Source organism: Myotis yumanensis, unplaced genomic scaffold (genome assembly GCF_028538775.1).
Source record: "Myotis yumanensis isolate MYYU_CA2020_CCGP unplaced genomic scaffold, mMyoYum1.0.hap1 SCAF_8, whole genome shotgun sequence".
In the NCBI taxonomy this organism is placed as follows: Eukaryota; Metazoa; Chordata; class Mammalia; order Chiroptera; family Vespertilionidae; genus Myotis; species Myotis yumanensis.
Window position 1 is genome coordinate 45,943,914 of NW_027223759.1, and position 21,077 is coordinate 45,964,990.

At 37.2% G+C, this 21,077-nt stretch overlaps 1 protein-coding gene across 2 annotated transcripts in view; it reads left to right on the plus strand.

Annotated features, from left to right (window-relative positions):
* Window positions 1–21,077, plus strand: part of TLK1 (tousled like kinase 1) — a 159,879-nt gene that overhangs the window by 113,349 nt on the left and 25,453 nt on the right. For both annotated transcript variants that reach the window (XM_070422775.1, XM_070422776.1), the window contains exons 9-12: window positions 206–316; window positions 430–566; window positions 3,883–4,071; window positions 8,867–8,933. In XM_070422775.1, coding sequence (XP_070278876.1) covers window positions 206–316; window positions 430–566; window positions 3,883–4,071; window positions 8,867–8,933 — 504 coding nt within the window. The remainder of the gene's footprint in view (window positions 1–205; window positions 317–429; window positions 567–3,882; window positions 4,072–8,866; window positions 8,934–21,077) is intronic.

A 21,077-nucleotide genomic window follows, 5' to 3' on the forward strand; every position in this document is an offset into this window, starting at 1 on the left:
TTTCCACTACACAATCAAGCAGCATTTAATAGTACTACCCCATGGTAAGCAGGTGTTTTTCAAAAATTTTTTATTATCATATTCAAATATATAATATTACTAATCCTTTTTCTTTCTGTAATTTATTCAAAACGTTAAAAATATTCCAAAGTGTCTCGTAAATAAAAATTGTAGATCTTTTCCATTTTTTTACTTATTCTTGTAGGCTAACTGTGATCTCAGACGGCAAATAGATGAACAACAAAAATTACTTGAAAAATACAAAGAACGATTAAATAAGTGCATATCAATGAGCAAGAAATTGCTTATTGAAAAGGTAAGTTAAAAGTTTGATAAAATTTCCCTTCCCTTTTACTACCTCCTTTGTCTTGTATGCTTTTAAAATTTAAATGAGTATCATTGAGCAATAATTTTCCCTCCTTATTTCAGAGTAACCAAGAAAAACTGTCAAGCCGGGAGAAGAGTATGCAAGACAGATTACGCCTTGGACACTTCACAACAGTTAGACATGGTGCTTCATTTACTGAACAATGGACAGATGGTTTTGCATTTCAGAATCTTGTGAAGTTAGTCATTCTTACCTTTTAAAAAATTTAGTATTCCTTTGGGTTTTCAGTACTGTCAACGATTATAGATTTGGAATTTTGTTCTACATCTATTCTTACTACTCTTTGAGATCATAAATTTAGTACATTTGAAAGGAACATGAAACAAAGATAAATTTAGCTTAGCAGACTTCTTGACTAGTTAGCATTCATCTATATATGATGTATTATGATGTATGTAGCACTCATCTATATATAATTCATCTAATATGGTGTATTATTCTAAATATGACTTTTCGAGATACAGACTGACCTATCTTTATTGATGATTTAGAAGTAAAATTGTTGAAAATTTAATTTTTATTGGAAGATTTATATCTATATATGGGATTTTTCAGCTTAGTTTTTTTTTCTCTTTTAAATATGTTTTTATTAATTTCAGAGAAGAAGGGAGAGGGAGAGGGAGAGAGAGAGAGAAAAACATCAGTGATCAGAGAGAATCTTTGATCAACCTGGGCATATGCCCTCACGTGGAATCAACTGTGATCTCCTGGTTCATAGGTTAATGCTCAACTACTAAGCCACACCGGCCGGGCAATTGGTTGATTCTTGTATGTGCCCTGACTAGGGTTTGAGCCTGCAACCTTGGCATATTGGGGATGACATTATAATCAACTGAGCTACCAGCCAGGGCACATATACATATTTTATGTCAATCTGTTTATTATTGTGTATCAGTGATGTAACCCAAAGTATTTGGAAAATGAGAAATAAAAATTAGTAATATTAAATTAATAGGTTCTAAATTGTATGGTCATTCCTAAATAATCAGGTATTAGCTATCTATTCATTCCAATAATTTTTGACTTTCCATAAGTTTAAATGATTTCATTTCGCTTTCAGTTGAAAACTGGATTAAAGGTCTGGCTTTGCCACTCTTGAGGTTTTCTCAGCTCCTCTACCTAGGTCAAGCATGTCGAACTCAAAGGCTAACACAGGCCAAATAAACAAGGGTTAAGTGTATGTGGGCTGCAAAAAAAAAAAAAAAGCTTCAATATTCATAGAAATGTAGGTTTATTTCGATAGAGACATGCTGAATACAAAGGGCTGAAATAAATGCATAATCGTTAACATAAAATAATAGAACATTTTAATAAAAATTAATATTTTTTCTTGAACATTAACTTAGCAGACACTGAATAACTGCACAAATTAATAAGCGTAACGCAAATAAACCTATTTTTCTTGCCCGAAAGCAAAATATTTCCTGTTGCACACACCAAACAAGTTAGTCCAAGACTAATGATGTGGCAATTGGCTGCTAAAATATTCCCTGCTAGTATTAGTGGAGAGAAATGGTGCGCCTACGCGTAAGGGAAATGAATGCAACACAATTATAGTAATCAGTCATTAGTGAACGTTGGAATTTGTTATTAATAATTATGTACAACAGGATATTGTAAAAATTAAGTTACGAAATTTCTATTAAAACATTTCTTACATACCGTTCATTATATTGGCTGGGCCGCAAAAATATTCGTTGTGGTCCACATGCTGCCCATGGGCCGCGAGTTTGACATGCTTGACCTAGGTGATTCTTGATTCTTTTATTCCTACTATATTTTATTGCTATCTGGCTAGGACCACAGGAAAAGGAAATGCTTGTAAAGCCAATTCTTCATCAGCAGAGTAGAACTTCGGTAGTTCTGGCTTGATGTAGGTGAGGGAACAAGGTATTGAAACATTTGACTTATTCTAAAACTAAGTGTCATTACTATGTATAGTTTTAAAGTTTTTAGTCAGCATGGTGAGGTGACCCCCAAAGGGAACAAGGTTACTATTGGAATAAGCTTAAGATATTATATGATGGGATAGTTTTAAAAAGCTCTGGTCAAATTGCTAAAATCTCCAGCCTATATTTTCATAGATCTTATATCTACTAGTTTCTAGAATTAGTATGCTTTAGATTCTTGAATGGGTAGCAGTAATAATTTGTAGTTTTATTAATTGCCCATTTATTCAAAGCCATGCTAATTTTTTTGTTTCCTTTCTTTAAATTATCAAAATTTCTTCTTTCTAAATTTCTTATAATTGAGGTCAGTTTGTGTTTTCTTTCAAAATATGACTTGCCCATTCCCAGAATTTTTTAAGAGAGATAAATTTAGAAAATAATATTTTTAAGTTTATATTTGTCTTCTGAAAACCTAATTTTGCTAATTTTTGTATTTTTTGAATACCCAGTATGTACCAATCCCTATGTTGGACACTAGGAATACAATCTATCTATAATAATAAAAGCGTAATATGCTAATTAGACCGGACAGCTGAACGACCTTCCGGACGTCATTCTGGACGTCCTTCCTGACAAAGCCACCACAGCGGGGACAGAAGCGATTAGAGGCGATCAGGCAGGCAGGCGAGTGGTTAGGGGTGATCAGGCAGGCAGGCGAGCCGTTAGGGGCCATCAGGCAGGCAGACGAGCGGTTAGGGGAGATCAGACAGGCAAGTAGAGGCGGGCGGTTAGGAGTGGTCAGGCAGGCAGAGGCGGTTAGGGGTGGGCAGGCAGGCAGGACAGTGGTTAGGAGCCATCAGTCCCGGATTGCGAGAGGGATGTCCGACTGCTGGTTTCGGGCCTAAACCGGTAGTTGGACATCCCCTAAGGGGTCCCATATTGCAAGAGGGTGCAGGCCAGGCTGAGAGACCCTCCGCCCCGTGCACAAATCTCGTGCACCGGGCCTCTGGTATATATAAAAAAGCCTAAGCAACCGAACAACCAGTTGCTATGACGTACACTGACCACCAGGTGGCAGACGCTCAATGCAGGAGCTGCCCCCTGGTGGTCAGTGTGCTCCCACAGCCAACCTCCCGAGGCTGGCCAACCTCCCGCAGCCCCTCTCCCCAGCCGGCCAACTTCTGCGGTCCCAATCGGCCCCAATCGCCAGCCAGGCCAGGGGACCTCACCCATGCACGAATTCATGCAGCAGGCCTCTAGTAGGATATAAAATAGATGTAGTGTCTGTTCTCATGGTGTGATGTAGTTCAACCAGACCCTTCTGATCAAGTATCTACAGAAATGATATTTGCTAGAAAGGAGTAGGTAGATACCATGAGACTATATATATCAACACATCTTTCCCTAGTCTAAGGGGCTTAACAGATGGATACCCCATTTAGAAATGGGTGTTTCAGATGAGTGGTAAGTACCAGTTGGTTCACAAGGGAGGGACCAAAAAGGTACAAATCTTTGTTAAGACCTTTTATGTTTATTAATATATTTTCATTTTTTAAGTGAAAAGTAATGGAACATTAATGTTTTTTTACAATTATTTTTATACAGGCAGCAAGAATGGGTGAATCAGCAAAGGGAAGATATTGAAAGGCAAAGGAAACTTCTAGCCAAACGCAAACCTCCCACAGCTAATAATTCTCAGGCACCCTCTACCAACTCTGAACCAAAACAGCGGAAAAATAAAGCAGTCAATGGCGCAGAAAATGATCCCTTTGTTAGACCAAACTTACCGCAACTGTAAGTCTCACATTTTTTATTTTCCTTTTTTAAAATTGTAGCCAGGGAGCATGAATGTTAGTAATGGATGTTATTTATAATTAAACTAATACTTAAGTAGTAATTATAATTTTGGCCAGAAAGAAAGCAGTATTGAAAATTTACTTTTAAATTAATAATAAGCCCCAAATACCTGAATTTTACTTTTGTAAGTGGAGATTTATTAATCCTCTTTAAAAAACGGATACTTAGGTAGCTAAGAGACTGGAATCCCCTCTCATGTCTGAGTGGGTCAGTTATTAATGTTCCTTTTTCTAAGAGAATGTTAACTTAAATAATATATAGCTGCCATACATTTTCTCAACCTGTGGAAGCAGTACATTAATAGATTATAGGTACTGTTTTTCTCCTTTTGCTTTTCTTTGTTTTCTAAATTTTTGGTGTTAATGCTGAATTACTCTTTATAATTCAAGGGACAAAGACATTTTTAAAAAATAGTTACATGATTATCATAGACTAGTAGCCCTGTGCACGAATCCGTGCGCCAGTAGCTCTCTGCGGGCCTGGCCACTCCGCACCCACTGCTCAGAGGCTCTCTGTGGCCCAGAGGCCCATCTGCAGCCAGGCGTGGAACGCTTGCCTCGTGGCCAGGGCGGCTGGGGCGACGACACAAGCATTTTCCCTCTCCCCCCGCCACTCCATGCCCGCTGCCCAGAGGCTCTCCGCAGCCAGAGTGGAACGCTTGCCTCATCGCCATGGTGACGACCAAGCATTCCACCAGGCCATTCACGCTGCCAGCTCTCAGCAGCCGCCCCCCTAGGACTGGGGGATTCCAGCAGGGCTGAGAGGACTGGGCGCCGCCATCTTTGTGACAGAGTGATGGTTAATTTGCATATTAGGTAGGATAATTTGGAAAATATGGAAGAATATAATAAAACAATATAGATCATGATCTGGTCCCACAGAGAACACCATTGTTAAAATGTCAATATATAGTAATCCTCCCTTATCTGCATTTTTCTTTTCTCAATTTCAGTTACCCATGGTCAACCATGTTCCAAAATATTAAATGGAAAATTCCAGAAATAAATTATAAGTTTTAAATTGCATGCCATTCTGAGTAGTGTACCGAAATCTCACACCATCCCACTCTGTCCCACCTGGAATATGCATCATCCCTTTGCCCAGTGTGTCCCCACTGTATCCACTGCCTGCTCATTAGTTACTTACTAGCTGTCTTGGTTATCGGATCAACATCGTATGTCGTGCTTGTGTTTAAGTAACCCTTATTTTACTTAATAATGGCCCCAAACCATAAGAGTAGCGATGCTGGCGATTCAGATATGCCATCTTGGGTGAAACTTAAAGGATTAGAATGAAATAGAGTATGTACTGTGACAATAGTAGAATTCAGCTAAAAATCAGTACCAAAAAGGATTGTGGAAAAGTCTAAATGGAAATGAGGAAATATTTTTAGATGACTGGTAGTGAAAGTGCTACATAGCAAAATTTGTGAGGTAAATCTGAAACAGTATCTACAGGGATATTTATATTTATAGCCTTGTGTACACATATAGAAAAAAAAGAAAAACTAAAATTTTATATACTGAGCATCTATTTCAGGTAGGAAGTGAGTAGCAGAATTAGCCCAAGAAGGAAGAGGAGAAACATAAGAACAGTAAGCAGACATATAATACAGAGAGACTCAATCCCCAAAAAGGAATGTTTGTTAAAAACACACACACACACACACACACATACACACACACACACAAATGAAAATTTTTTTAAAAAAAGAGTGAAGATAACCATTATCATGAATGAAAAAAAGAATATTCTACAGTGTCTAAAGATATTTAAAGAAAAACATATAAATGGCTTTAATCTGAAATGGATAAATTTCTAGAAAAATACAACTTAACAAAATTGACATTAGAAATAAAATTTAAGTAGTACTGTAACTATTAAAGAAATTGAATCTGTAATTAAAATAATTGATCAAAGAAAACTCTGAGTACAGATGACTTCATCTATGTAGTCTACTACTCATTTAAGGAAGAAATAGTGTCAGTGTTTTAAAAACATTTTTGAAGAACAGCTAAGGCAGAAATATTTTCAATTTTTTATTTTATTAGCCCAACAAAATCTTGGTGTCAAGATCAACTAAGACTGTACAAGGAAGGAATGTTATAGGTTGATTTCACTTATAGAAGTAAATGCAAGCCCTGTCTGGTGTGGCTCAGTTGGTTGAGTATTGTCCTGTGCACCAAAAGGTTACTGGTTTGATTCTCGGTCATTGTACATGCCGGTTGTGGGTTCCTTCCCCAATATGAGGCTGGCAGGAGGCAGCTGATCCATGTTTCTCTCCCTCTTCCTTCCTCTCTCTCTAAAATCAATTTTTAAAAAAACACTTTTAAAAAAAAAAACAAAACACTTCTGTCATTTAAAAAAAGTAAATGCAAAAATCTTAAATAATTAGCAACCTAAAATATAACATATAATGGTAATCTATCAAGACCAAGTGGACTTATTTTAGGTATGCAAGGTTGGTTTAACATTAGAAATTTCAATGTAATTTTCCACATAAAGAGAAAGATTATATGATCATCTTAACAGATGCCAAAATAAGAAACATTAGATAATATTCAGCATTGATCTGTGATTAAAACTCTTAGCAAAAAATCAGTAGTTAAGTAACTTTCTTAATCTGCAGTATGTATGCATTTTTCTTTTTGGTTGCATCTCTATGTGCTATGCTTTTGAGAATGTAGCCCTCTACCTGCTGTTTCGTCTTCCTGGCTTCTTTCTACTCCTTCTTAACCAAGTTCAGATGTTACCTCTTCTGTGCTTTTTTCCAGTTTCCTTCAGCTAAAAGTTTTTTCTTTGCTTTGTTTACTCATAGCTCTATTATCCAGGATAATCACCTTATTTTAGGGTCAGCTAATTAGCAACCATTAATTCCATTTAATCCTTTGCTATGTAAGGTAACATTCACAAGTTCCAGGTTTGGCATTTAGCATCTTTGGGAAGCCATTTTTCTGTCTACCATAGTCTTCCCTCTGACCCAAGAGTCACATCTTTCCCACATGAAAAATATGTTCATCTATTCATCCTATACCAACAAACCCAAAAGCCTCACCCACAATACAGCATCAACTCAACATCCAAAATCTCATCTACATCTCTTCAGCTCAAACAGTCTAAATCTCATTGCCTAAATCTGGTATGGGTAAGTCTGTGTATAATTCAACCAGAGACACAATTCCTCTTAATCTGTGAACCTAAAGAAACAGGCTTGTTCCAAAATACAGTGGTGAGGACAGACATGGGATAACAGTTTCCAGCTCAAACAAAAAAATAAAGGAGTCATTGATCCCAAGCAGGTTCAAATCTATCAGACAAACTCAAACTCGATTTGGTTTCAAGGTCTGCTAATAATTATTTGTGGCTTGTGGCTCTGCCTTCTGGACCCAAAGTTTTGACAACAATTCTGAGTCTTCCATGAAGGTTATCATATACTAGAGGCCTGATGCACAAAATTCACGCAAGAGTAGGCCTTCCTTTCCCTGGCTGCCAGCACCAGCTTCCCTTTGGCACCCGAGACCCGGGCTTCACTCTGGTCCCAGCTTCGTCCGGGATGACATCCAGAATGACGGCCGGTCTAATTGGCATATTACCCTTTTATTATTATAGATTTGTAGCTGAGTAGCTTTATCAACCTGCTTCTTATTTGTAGAATTTTGGGGATGTGACAGACTTATATGATATACTCTCTGTCCTTTTAAATCCAAACTGTTACTGTTTCTGCTGTATAAGGTTCTTAAGAATCTTATAGATCTCCCATGTATGAGGTAATGATTAATTCATTTAGACAAGAGGATCTTCCACAGTTCTTTTCTAAATAATTCCATCACTATTTTTGGCTTCTGCTGAGAAGGCTGAGGGGATCTATGAGTCACACATACCACTCTTCATCTTATTAAAGACTATGTGACTGAATATTCTGGCCTCTCTGGGATATTAGCAAAAGGTTGTCCAGCTACACAATCTTTTTTCCTTTTTTTTTTTTAATTAAGAGAAGCTTTTCTGATAGTGAACCTCAATTTTAGTGTATTTCACACTTCGGGTAGGATGAGAATTTCTTAAGCCATTAAGCCCTGATTCCTTATTTTTGAACATTTGTTCCCTTAATTTATCTCTCATTTCACATAATAAAAACTGCAAGAAGAAACTAGTCTATACCTTCAACACTGTTTTTCTCTAATTTTATTGCATTTTGGGGGGTGACATTGGTTAATGAAATTATATAGATTTCAGGGGTACAATTCTATAATGCATCATCTGTGTATTGTATTGTGTGGTCACCACCCCAAATCAGGTCTCCTTCCATCACCATTTATCCCCCTGTACCCTCTTCTTCCTCTTCCCACCCCACTTTCCCTCTGGTATTCTCTGTCATGTCTGTGTCTATGAGTTGTTTTTCCCTAATCCCTTCACCATTTTCACTGAGCCCCTCCCCCCCAAACCCTGCCCCTCTGACAGCTGTCAGTCTGTTCTGTATCTGTGAGTCTGTTTATATTTTGTTTTGTTAGTTTACTTTGTTCTTAGTTTCCACATATATATTAATTCATTGTTCCATCTATAAGTATATATATTCTGAAGAATATTTTAAAGGACATTTGCCTTAGATATTTGGGTTGAAAGTTGTCAACATTTTGTTACTTCCATTGGATTAATTTTACTTTACATAGCTGGTTGTTAATAAGAAATAATAAGTATTATTCTTAATATCTAGAATCAATTTTATTTTTGACAGGTTGACTTTGGCAGAATATCATGAACAGGAAGAAATTTTCAAACTTAGACTAGGACATCTCAAAAAGGTATGTGAAACATCTGTTGGGTTTTGTTTGTTATCAGGGGTTGTGGAGAGTTGTGTTATATAAGTTTCTTATTAAAGAAATCAAATCTTAAGAAAGAAGAGAAAGTCTCCAAATTAAAAACTTACAAACCAAAAAAAACCCAAAAAGGATGGCATTACATTTGCTTTTTTATGTTGATTATATTAAAATAATATTCTATTCCATTACCTTGTGTCAACTTACAAACATTGAGCTGCTGTTCCTGTAGCGAAGTAGTGATTCCTGGCCAGACCTCCAGTCTTAACATTATTTTGCTTAAATACTATTTTTTTTGTTTAAAAAAAACTTCACTTTTAAGAAGCAGTGTAAAATTCCATATTATTTCTCTCCATTTTATAATAAATTGAAATACTATAAATTAATAACATTATTTCCTTGGCTTAACTTTTAAACTATGGAATGCTTGATTAAATGTTTCAATTAAATAGTTACATTGGCAAATTTAGAAAAGCCCAGTCATCAGTAATAATGTAAAGTGATATAATTTAGGAAAATGTGCTATGTGTTGCTATGTGTTATCATAGTAAAATTTTATAATATATAGCTTTGTACTTGTTTATAAGCTGACATGCTAATCACTTCATTGTTTTTACAGTTTATATTTTTAGTTCAAACCATTTCAAGAAAACATAATACAGTAGATTTCCCCCCTCAATTTTACTGACAGATGTAAAATTTTTTTCTTTTTTTTTTTTTAATATATTTTATTGATTCTTTACAGAGAGGAAGGGAGAGGGATAGAGAGTTAGAAACATCGATCAGCTGCCTACCGCCACTCCCCAACGGGTATGTGCCCCACAACCAAGGTACATGCCCTTGACCGGAATCGAACCTGGGACCCCTGAGTCCGTAAGCCGACTCTCTATCCACTGAGCCAAACCGGTTAGGGCTAAAAAATTTTTTCTTTAACCCAGCTTTTTAAATTATGTTTTCGGCTTGTCAAATTACTGAAACTTTTTTTTATCCTCACCCAAGGATATGTGTTTTATTAATTGATTTTAGAGGCAGAGAATCATTGGTGTGAGAGAGAAACATCTATCGGTTGCCTCCCTAATGTGCCCCAACAGGTGATTGAACCCCCAACCTTTTGGTGTTTGGGACAATGCTCTAATCGACTGAACCACCCTGCCAGGGCAGGTTACTGAAAGTTTTTTAGTAGGCTGAATAATAGTTGAAATTGAGTTAGTGAGCTAATTGAAGATAGTATCTTGGATGTCATCTCCCTAGGGTAGGGTGAGATAGGACAGAGAAACCCATTCTGGTAGCAGCTACTATTTACGCTATGCTATTTTGTTTTTGCAATGTCATCAACATACTTCAGATCCATGCCATTTAATTACAGGGAACAGAAAAGGGTTATAAATAGGGTATGTGTCATGTTCTGATACGTTTTGCAGAAGTGGGAGCAAAGCATGACCTGCTTCCAGGCTCCAGGTCAGTGGGCAGAGAGCAGTGGCTATGAGGATAAATAAATAAATGAATGAATGAATGAATGAATGAATGAATGTATAAATAAATAAATAAATAAATGTGTGTATATCTAGATAATTTGCATTAGTGTTCTTTTACTATGCCATATATCTGTCCATGCTTCTGCTCAGAAAAGTCTCCACCTAAACTTCTTGAACAGCAAATTTATTCTGGGTGTTTTGTTTTGTTTTTAGTTATTCTTTTCTATTGTAATTATTGACTATTTCTCCTGCTTTTGGATATACAGTAGACAACTTCAGTCTATTCTCTGTAACAGATGGAGTTGTAATGGGACTATAGAAGGAAGAGAGGATTTTGTAATATAGCATGAATATAAGTATTTGAGTGCTCACCTAAGCCTTTTTGATAATAAATTCAGAGAGACCTGGGTTTGATGTCCCATATAAAGATTTATCAATTGTTTTCTGATCAGCCTTTCATGATAATGGGACAATCTATATATAAAAGCCTAAGCGACCATCTGACCGGTAGCTAAGACGTACACTGACCACCAGGGGGCAGACGTTCAATGCAGTAACTGCCAAGCTGTAGTGACTTGGCAGCTGCAGTTCTCGGGTGACTCACCCGGAACCAGAGAGGAGGGAGACCGATTCCGGGGTGCATCACTTGAGAACCACCCTCTCGCAATCCAGGACCCCTCAGGGGATGTCAGAGAGCCGGTTTTGGCCCAATCCCCTGAGGGACCCCCACCAGTGCATGAATCTGTGCATCAGGCCTCTAGCCCATTGCTGAGGTCATGGGTCTGCCCCTTACAGAAACTTTTCAACTCGATTAGCTAAATGATGAAACCTGCAGGACCCACTGGCTGCGGCCCCTGTGCCAGCCTATCCACTTAATATCGATTTCCAGTGGAGGCAGCAAATTTTCCCACTACCACTCTCGGCTGGGAAACCTGCCGTGGCTTTCCTCCTTCCATGCAGACAGTAGTGCCAGCAGGCAACCTCCTGGGAGGGAAGGAGGCAAAGGAGGAGCTCAGGTGGGAAGGAGGTTCCCGCTACAAGACTCTGCCTGGGCGGAAGGGCCTGGGCCAGAGCCTGACATTGAGCAGGGTCCTGCCCTAGGCCGACTAGGTTCCAGGCTAAGTAAATTCTGTTTGCTAAATAATTGCATTTTGCAGCTAAATGCCTCTAAGTCGTCAGTTACCACCAAACTTAGGGTAAAGTGAGATGAAAGAAGCGAGACAGATACAGAGAAAGTCACATAATATTGGGAGAAGAGAGGAGGAAGCCCAATTCTGGGGTGCGTCACCCGAGAACCGCCCTCTCGAAATCTGGGACCCCTCAGGGATATCGGAGAGCCGGTTTAGGCCCAGTCCCCACAGGCCAGGCCAAATGACCCCACCAGTGCACAAATCCATGCACCGGGCCTCTGGTAAGTATATAAGTACAGCTTTAACTGTAGGGTTTTTCTTTTTCACATATAATAGTAAACTTCAAATTACTCTTTCTAATGATGAGATTTTACACCTTATTTTATGAAAACCTGTTCTATAAAATCTGAAATTATAAAACAGTTAAATTGGGAATCACCTATTTGTATTAGGAAAAATACTTCACTTTTAAAAGGCTTCAGAGGAGGGTTTGGTTTTGGTTTTGGTTGGTTGATATTTAAAACTTTCCTGGTACTTTTAAAATACTCAGTTTCTTTGAAATACTTCTGTTTTCTAAAGTGAGGTATATGTAAATGTCCAGATATTACATAAACAGTTTAAACTATTATAGAATATTACATCTTTTCATCTAACTTTTATGTTATTCTCTTTCCCATTGTTTGACTTCTCCATTTTTTTAACTTATTCTTTTTAATAACTGTCCCCTCTCTAATCTTTTTCCTGTTTTATTTTTTATATTTTCAAATTTACTGAGCAGTTTTAAATTTCTAACTTTATCTTCTTCTTAACCAATTTACAACACTACTTTTCTTTGACATCCGTCATGGGATATTTTGGGAGACTGAATGAACTAATAATGCCGGAACATACTCCCATGTCTTGAATTCTCATATTTTCTTCTGAGAGACTATTTTGGGTGAGAAAAATTGAATCCATTTTAAAAAAAGTTGCTAGTAGTACATAGATACAAAGAACAAAATTGAATAGGTAGTGTCACCTTAGAATGAAAATAAAAATACCCTGCTTACCACTGGGTATTAATTTTTGAGTTGTATAATTAAAAAATAATAAGCATTAAGTTACATGTTTTAAAAATGTTATCTGGCATTCTAAATCACATTTAAAAAATAAATCATTAAAATAGGTCATTCTGTTTTCTAAAAAGAAGTCTGACTGTACACTTGTAACAGAGAGAACAAGTATGACTTAAGAAAAAATATGTTATCACTATCTTATCAGCTCCCTGTGCTTTTGGGTTTATTAAGCTGACATCAACTGTACCTCAGCTTGTCACTATATAGCTTCTACCATAGGCTGGATCTGATCTGTGAATATTTGATGTCCATGTAACCCTATGGGAATTCACTTGTGGTGTATCGGCTTAGAGTTTAGATTTGGAGCCTGGCATACTCTTGCATTAGCCAGGCTGAATCTTGCTTTCACTTTCCCTTTAATAAACACTTAGAGTTAAAACAAAATTATTAGATTAAATTTGTTGGCACAGAAGGAGAAAACGTCCTCCTTTGAGGAAGCTCATGCCATTTGGACATATGAGACTAAAAGGACTTTGTATTGAAATGAATAATTTATGTGCATTGTATTTCATAAATATAATAATTGAATAAGTAAGCAAATATGAAAATGTGTTTATCATTGAATAAATCATAAAGTTTAGTTCACATTCTATACTGTTCTAGAGGTTTAGAAATATAAGTTCAAAGCTGTTAATGTGATAAAATAATGAATGAGTGTGAAGCAGAAACCTCTAAAAGTAAGTCTATGGCTAAAATAAGCAGGTATTTTTGGTTACCACCAATAGTAAATTTAATCTTACTTTTGGCTTATTAGTTTTGTCTCCTGAGATTAGGAAAATCACTGTACAACATCGCCTTTGTTTTAATATATCAACAATTATTTAATATTTATTGTTAGTTAATACCAGTTTATGAAATCATTGCTCTCTCACTGAGTGACTTATTTTCACACTGTGCCTGATACAGGCATGAATCAAGTTCTCATTTCAGGAAAATCGCATATTACATTTTATGGACTTTGAAGTTTAACCATTCTAGAGTGACCATTAATATTAACTTTTTGAATGCCAAGACATGTATATGCTTTAAATTAATATCACTAGTAAACCAGCAAAGCTTACCTTTTCTCTTGAACCTTTCTCCTATTTCAGTAGCAATACACAGAGGCTTTATTCCTACATTCTTTTTGTTGTAGAGGACAGCAGAAGAATTAATTCACTTGTAGCATTCTTCCTGTCTCTCTTAGGGTAGTGGGAATGTTTACCTTTTTTTTTCCTTCCAGAAACATGCTATTTCATTTTCATCGCAGATAAAGGAGAGTAGTTAAGTTTTTCACAAACACATATACTCTTTTTCTCTCACATATTACTTTCCTTGGGTATTCTATTAGAGCTTGTTGTATCAGCTAGAATGCTTTATTATTAGCTGATATATACTTTTCACTCTAAATTTATTTTTTAAAGGTCAACAGAAAACACAATTTTTTTAAAAGTGTACATATTCTAACATAATTTTACCTTTTATATAGTTTAAGGATATAACAGGGAAAAAACTGATCTAATAAAACATATGGAGACCACACAAATTATTCCCCAAACTTTGTTTTTTGTTAGTCCTCATCCGAGGATATTTTTTCCACTGATTTTTAGAGAGAGAAGGAGGGAGGGAGGGAGAGAGAGAAACATCGGTGTGAAAAAGACATATTGATTGGTTGCTTCCCACATGCCCTGAGCACGCCCTGACTGTGGCCAGAACGAACCTGCAACCCAGGCACCTACCTTTGACTCTTAGCTTTAACCAGGAATTGAGGGACCCTTGGGCTCATTCCGAGCTCTAACCACTGAGAACACCGGCCAAGACATTCCTTAAATTTTTTTTTTAAAAAACAAATTTTGTGCTACTAGTAATTATTTACACATTTTCCCAATTATCACTTAATAAAAGCTTATAGTTATAATGAGAGTAATTTCCTATATTTCAAAAATTGTTCTTTTGAGGCAAAGCTGCTTAACTATCCTTTTTACGCTACATTTGGAACCTGTGGATTTAAGGAAACTAACAAACGATATACCAGTTAGCTTTTATGGTTGATTCTGTCTTAATTTCAGTCTTTGATAAATTCTAGTTATAGGAAAGCAATTTGTCTTTGTAATTTGAGGAGTTCTGCTAGGTTATTTGTCTATTTCAGAACATTATTCTGGAATTCAACAAACTACATGGGCGTGCTTTCCAAGGATTGTTATTTTTTATCTCTAAAAATCCATCTTCCGCCGAAACCGGTTTGGCTCAGTGGATAGAGCGTCGGCCTGCGGACTGAAAGGTCCCAGGTTCGATTCCGGTCAAGGGCATGTACCTTGGTTGCGGGCACATCCCCAGTGGGGAGTGTGCAGGAAGCGGCTGATCGATGTTTCTCTCTCATCGATGTTTCTAACTCTCTATCTCTCTCCTTTCCTCTCTGTAAAAAATTAATAAAATATATTTTTTAAAAAATCCATCTTCCTTATAATAGATGCTCTACAAGTTACCAATTATAATACCCCAAAATGATAAGAAAATAAGAATTTTGGAAGTTATTAGGGCCAATAACTGTGTCTTGCCACTGCTATTTATTCAAATTTGTGATGTCAACAGCATGTGGATATGTGTTGCTCTTTATTTTTTAGTTTTGTCATCATCTAGATTCTATTGATTAGTTGGAGAGAATGCATGTTGAAGATTTGACATCTCAGAATGCAATATTGAATAGTGTCATAGGGATTGGCTTTAATGTATGTGTTCTAGGGTGTGTGTGTGTGTGTGTGTGTGAGGGAGAGAGAGAGAGAGAGAGAGAGAGAGAGAGAGAATATGAGAGAGATTTGTAAGCCCTGAATATAAATGCCAGAAGTTTTTTTGGAAAAACATAACCAATTTGTAATTAAAACAGGATTAGTCAAGAATCATCAGCACCAACACAGATGTGTCTTTGCAGACCGAAGGAATCAGATAAACAATTTGCAGTCATCTCAATCTCTACTAGAACAAAAATCGCATCCAACATGCCACCTGACACCATTTCTTTCTCTCTCTCTCTCCTTTGCTCCTTGCGATGTGGCATTCATCTCTCCTTGTGCCTTCGTTCTGAAGAGATAACAGTATAGCAACAACTCTGCCACTGAAATCCTGTTCTCTGACCGATATTGGCACCTGCAAAGAGCAACAACCAGTAACAGGCAGCAGCAGCATCAGTATTAATCTTCCATGATGAAATCTTTACAGGTCAAGAGCAAGCACACAGCATTTTTCTCACTCCTTCACAGTGGACCATGCAACTAGGTGAAATGGAAGACAATGGATTTGTCTACAAGCCTTTTGAGCAGTGGAGAATACAGGGCATTGATTTTAGGTGAAATGACCCCCAAGTATTCTTCAAGTTTGATATCTCCTTTGGTCTTTCTTTCTAGAATACCATTGTCATCTGACTTACTCTTTGTGGTCATACCTTAGTATGACCACAAAGAAAAAGTTTGCACATGTGACAATTCTGCTCGCTTTAGGTTTAAATAAGTATACGAAAGTAATGAACAGTAATATGCTAGAGGGGTTAATCTGTACACCTTTATATTCGTGACCATGACTAGAAGAAATCTTTTGGGAATTCTTCTGTCAGTTAAAGCCACAACCACATCGTACATTATGTTTCTCTAGAATATAACACAAGATGCTACTGTGTAGGCAGTAGTTTTCAGTGTAAGTATGAAAAATGCACTTCACTAGGGTGAAGCCCATGAAGAATGTTACGGGCCCTGACTTCATGGCACGCGTGGGCAAGAGAGTGCCAGAAAGAGCGTTGCAGTTCTAAACTTTGTTCTTCCTACTACTTCGCACTAAAAAACTAGTATCCTGTAAGAGATGGCTGTGCTGAGAGAACATGGAACTGGCTGTAGATAGGAAAACTCCCAGTATTTATATTCTCCCTCCAACTGTCATTATAGACCTGCAGACATATTCCTGGCTCAGTGTTTCTTAATTTGGTAGTAGATGTTCTGTTACCAAAATAAAACCATGGTGTTCAGTATTAATTTATCTAGTTGTATAGGTAATGGAGATTCGGAAAGAATCTTAAAAGTCATATTAGCCACTTCTTAATCAGAACTATAACTCCATGTCATTTATGTGCATATGTGTAGAATCTGGAAGACTGGGCTTTTTCCATTATTGTGTAAAACATTGAATCTTTTCAGACTTTAAAAAACAAAACACTCCATGGAATCCACAAAAATCCAGAAAAAAAAAGGTTAAAGGGAAGCAGAAAGCTGTGGGAAGGGCTACAGTATACTCTGCTAAGGCACTGTACCTGTATGTGCTAGGGCTTGTGTTAGCACCCTGTTAGTGTTTACATCAGGAATTTCACACACACACACACACACACCATACAGTCACTGTAATTTCTGTTTCAAAAGTGTACTAAAGATTCTAAACATTTGCCAGAACCGGTTTGGCTCAGTGGATAGAGCGTCGGCCTGCGGATTCAAGGGTCCCGGGTTCGATTCCGGTCAAGGGCATGTACCTTAGTTGCGGGCACATCCCCAGTAGGGGGCGTGCAGGAGGCAGCTGATCAATGTTTCTCTCTCATTGATGTTTCTGGCTCTCTATCTCTCTCCCTTCCTCTCTGTAAAAAATCAATAAAATATTTAAAAAAAAAAAAAAAGATTCTAAACATTTTAATTTTGCTAGTCAGTTGAATTGTTATATTTATACTGGAGGCCCAGTGCACAAAATTTCATTCACAGGTGGGGTCCCTAGCCCTAGCTGGCCATTCGTTCCACACCACCCCCTGGTGGTCAGCGCACGTCATAGTGAGCAATCGAATACCGGTCTCCTGGTCGAACTTCCGAGGGGACACTTTGCATATTAGCTTTTTATATATATAGATGCTGTTGCTAAGGTAGCATTTTGTTTGGTTTTAAATAGAATGGGGGAATTGACAAAATCAATGCCCATTTTAACAATTATTCCCAATTAGGGGTTTTAATGTAAGTATTTATGCATTTAAAGAGAGAATAAAACACCACTCCCACCATTACTTGCCCCCTCTCCCCCCAAGAAGTAAATGAAGTGCAGAGGGAAGAAAACATTAAGGTTCTAAAATAATTGAGCCATTTAAACACCCTGAGGGAGATATAGTAGCTCCTGTAATAACCAGCTCAATGAGCAGTTAGGGAAGGGAGTGGAGGGAACATTTTTATACTTAGGAAAGAACCCCGCTGCCCCAAGAATTTCATAATTTTGTCCCTTCTCCTCAGTCTACACAATCATACTCTACAGAAATAGGACTACGGGCAAGTAGTTTCAAATATGATTTCTACAAATTTAAACCTGCTGTCTAGATGGTCCTTAATTCTTTTCTGCACAGCCAACTTCCATTAGCTTTTAAGTAGTGCCTTTTGTTAATTTTACCTTTCACTTTCCTGCTGATAAAACTTTTAGAATGACATAAGTAGATTATGTAATGAAACTTAATTTGAGGACCTAGAGATGCTAACTTTTGAGGGTTTACTAAGTGTCCATTACTAAATGATTTGGGTCTTAAACTTTTTGAAACCTCATTCTGAACTAGTTTCCTAGACCAAGTAATGTTATGTGTTGAATAGACTATTCAAAGTGATAGGCATTTCTTTGCTTCCACCATTTTCGTAATATACCACACATAATTTCTTTTGTTTTAGCAACACTCATCGATTATAGGCAAGCTGAGAACATTACAACAAAACAACTTCCCATCTTATCTCGGCTTTAGAGAAAGGCAGCTCTTTCAAATTGAGTTTTGTTTTTTTGTTTGGGTTTTTTGGGGGCGGGGGGAATGACATGGAATATATATTCAAGACTTGCTAAAGAAGTTGTAACTAGTGCATTCAATTTTTTCAGGAATGTATCAGTTTGACATGTGAAAATGCATTTTATAACGCTTTAAGCATTTATAGCTTAATGTCTATATACCCCACCTTCTTTGAAAAATTGCCATTATGGGAAATGCTCAAAAATACCCCAATTCCATCTAGCAGTTTTAACCTGGCATTTACAGATAATTCTACATGGCTGTAATTTATTTTTGGCTTAAAATGTGAGCTAAGGGGATATTAAGTTGCCAGAAGAGACTCTGATTATAAATAGAAAGCATTCCTATGCTAAACATCTGGTGAAGGACAAGCCTTTCTAGTTAAGTTGCTGTAAAATTTACCTTCCATATAAATGTTCAAGTTAAAAATTTTGGAAAGTGGTATGTTTTGCAGGCTACTCAAACAATGAGGCAATCTTGCGATCTGTTGTAAACTTGTATGACTTGGTTTTTTAAATATAATTTAGAATATTAGAGCTTTGTTTTAAAATCCTGTTAAAATAGCTATAGTGTATACTGTTAAATTGTCTATTCTCTTTTTGTTGAAACAGAAGAGAGCCATGTCCTTTTACTGTACGTGATCACTAAACCTACCTCTCTTTAATACAATCCGTTCTTACTCATGTCCCTCAACACTGTAATTGCCTACAGAGACCAGTTCCTCCTTTCCAGAGATGCTGTTTGTTTCTTCTAGACCTCTGCTTTTACTGCTCAGCTAGTGGATTACGTGGTATTCTTACTAGGCGTCATCTCACCGATTAGATTACCTCTTTTATTTTAGTAGTCTGGCCTAGTTTTGACAGTGTTTGAGGATTTTATTCTATAATGAATTTAGATCAGTTGTGAGCCCAGGTCATCCTTGCTTCTCTTTAACTCTCTGAAAACTGTTAATTCTGAGGATAGCTCATAGGTTAATGTTAATCTCAACCAAGGAGAGTGTAGCCTATGGGATAGATCTTTGGAAATTATCTGCAGTAAAGATAAATTAGTTGCTGAGACTACTGTATTCTAGACTATTATACCCTAAGGCTAGATCAGAATTGGGCCTTGCCCCTTTCTATAAAGGAGAGGGTACTAGGCAGTATTGCCCTAGTATTTGTGCCTAAAAGTATGTGTGTTAATCTGCTGGGGCTGCCATAACAAAATACCATAGACTGGGTGGCTTAAACAACAGAAACTTATTTTCTCACAGTTCTAGAGGCTGGAAGTTCAAGATCAAGGTCTGGCAAGATTCAGTTTCTGGTGAGACTTCCTGGTTTATAGAAAGTTGCTTTCTCAAGTCCTCACATGGCCTTTTCCCTGTGCTTCCCCAAAGAAGGGGTGGGGATGGGGGTGAGTGATTATCTTTCTCTTCTTTCTTACAAATCCACTAATTCCACAGCTGGATTGGTCCCAGGTTTGATTCCAGTCAAGGGCATGAACCTCGCTTGCGGGCACATTCTGGAAGCAACCAATCTATGTGTCTCTCTGACATCAATGTTTCTCTTCTCCCTTCCACTCTCTCTAAAAATCAATGGGAAAAATATCCTTGGGTGAGGATTAACTTTTTTTTAAAAAGCCACTAATTCCATCATGAGGATCCCACCCTCATTACCTAATCTAACTCTAATTACCTCCCAAATGCCCATCTCCAAATGCCATTACATTGGGTGTTAGGACTTAACATGAATTTGGGGGGAACACAAACCTTCAGTCCATAATAGTATGGGGTGATCACTAAATTATACTTTTTCTCTGTGGGATTTGAGAGAAATTACTTCGAGTTGCAGAATTATCTTCCAGAATGTGCCACTTTGTTTTTTCCACTTTGTTTTAATGTCCAAGATATTGTGGAATAAATATTAAATTACAATATGAAGTTTGTAAATATATTTTACTGACTTTGGAGGATTTATGTCTCTCTGTTTATAAGACTTTTGGTTATAGTTCCTTCCCTTGACATTTCCTCTTAAATACCTAGGAAGGATCCAGCTTTCCCCCCCCCCCCCCCCCCCCCATGCTTGTGACCTTTTATTTTCCTTGTAAACTTTACAGTTCAAGTGGAAATGAAGCTTGCCTATGCTTTTGTATTATAAGATTTTATGGGACAGTATTTGTCAAGTTCTATAGAGGAGAAAAGAGCTTGCTTAACTGATACAGACAGACATTTACCTTTTTTTTAATTATGTTTTTATTGATTTCAGAGAGAGGAAGGGATTGGGGGAGAGAGAGAGAGAGAGAGAGAGAGATCGATCAGTGATGAGAAAGAATCATCCATTGGCTGCCTCCTCACTCCCCCTATTGGGGATCAAGCCTGAAACCCTGGCATGTGCCCTGACCAGGAATCAAACCGTGACCTCCTGGTTCATGGGTGTCTTGGCTCAACCACCAAGCCACACTGGCAGGCCTACATTTACTTTTTAAAATATTTATTTTGTGGTATTGGTTACTGCCATTGTATAGATACCAAAAATTATAAGACATATGTAATTATGTGCATCAACATGCTAGCTGAATCTCAAATTGTATTGAGTCATAAATATATAATTAATTTCTGTAAGTTCACTCTTGAAATAAATAGTATCCCTGTACCACAATTTCAAATAAAGTTAAAA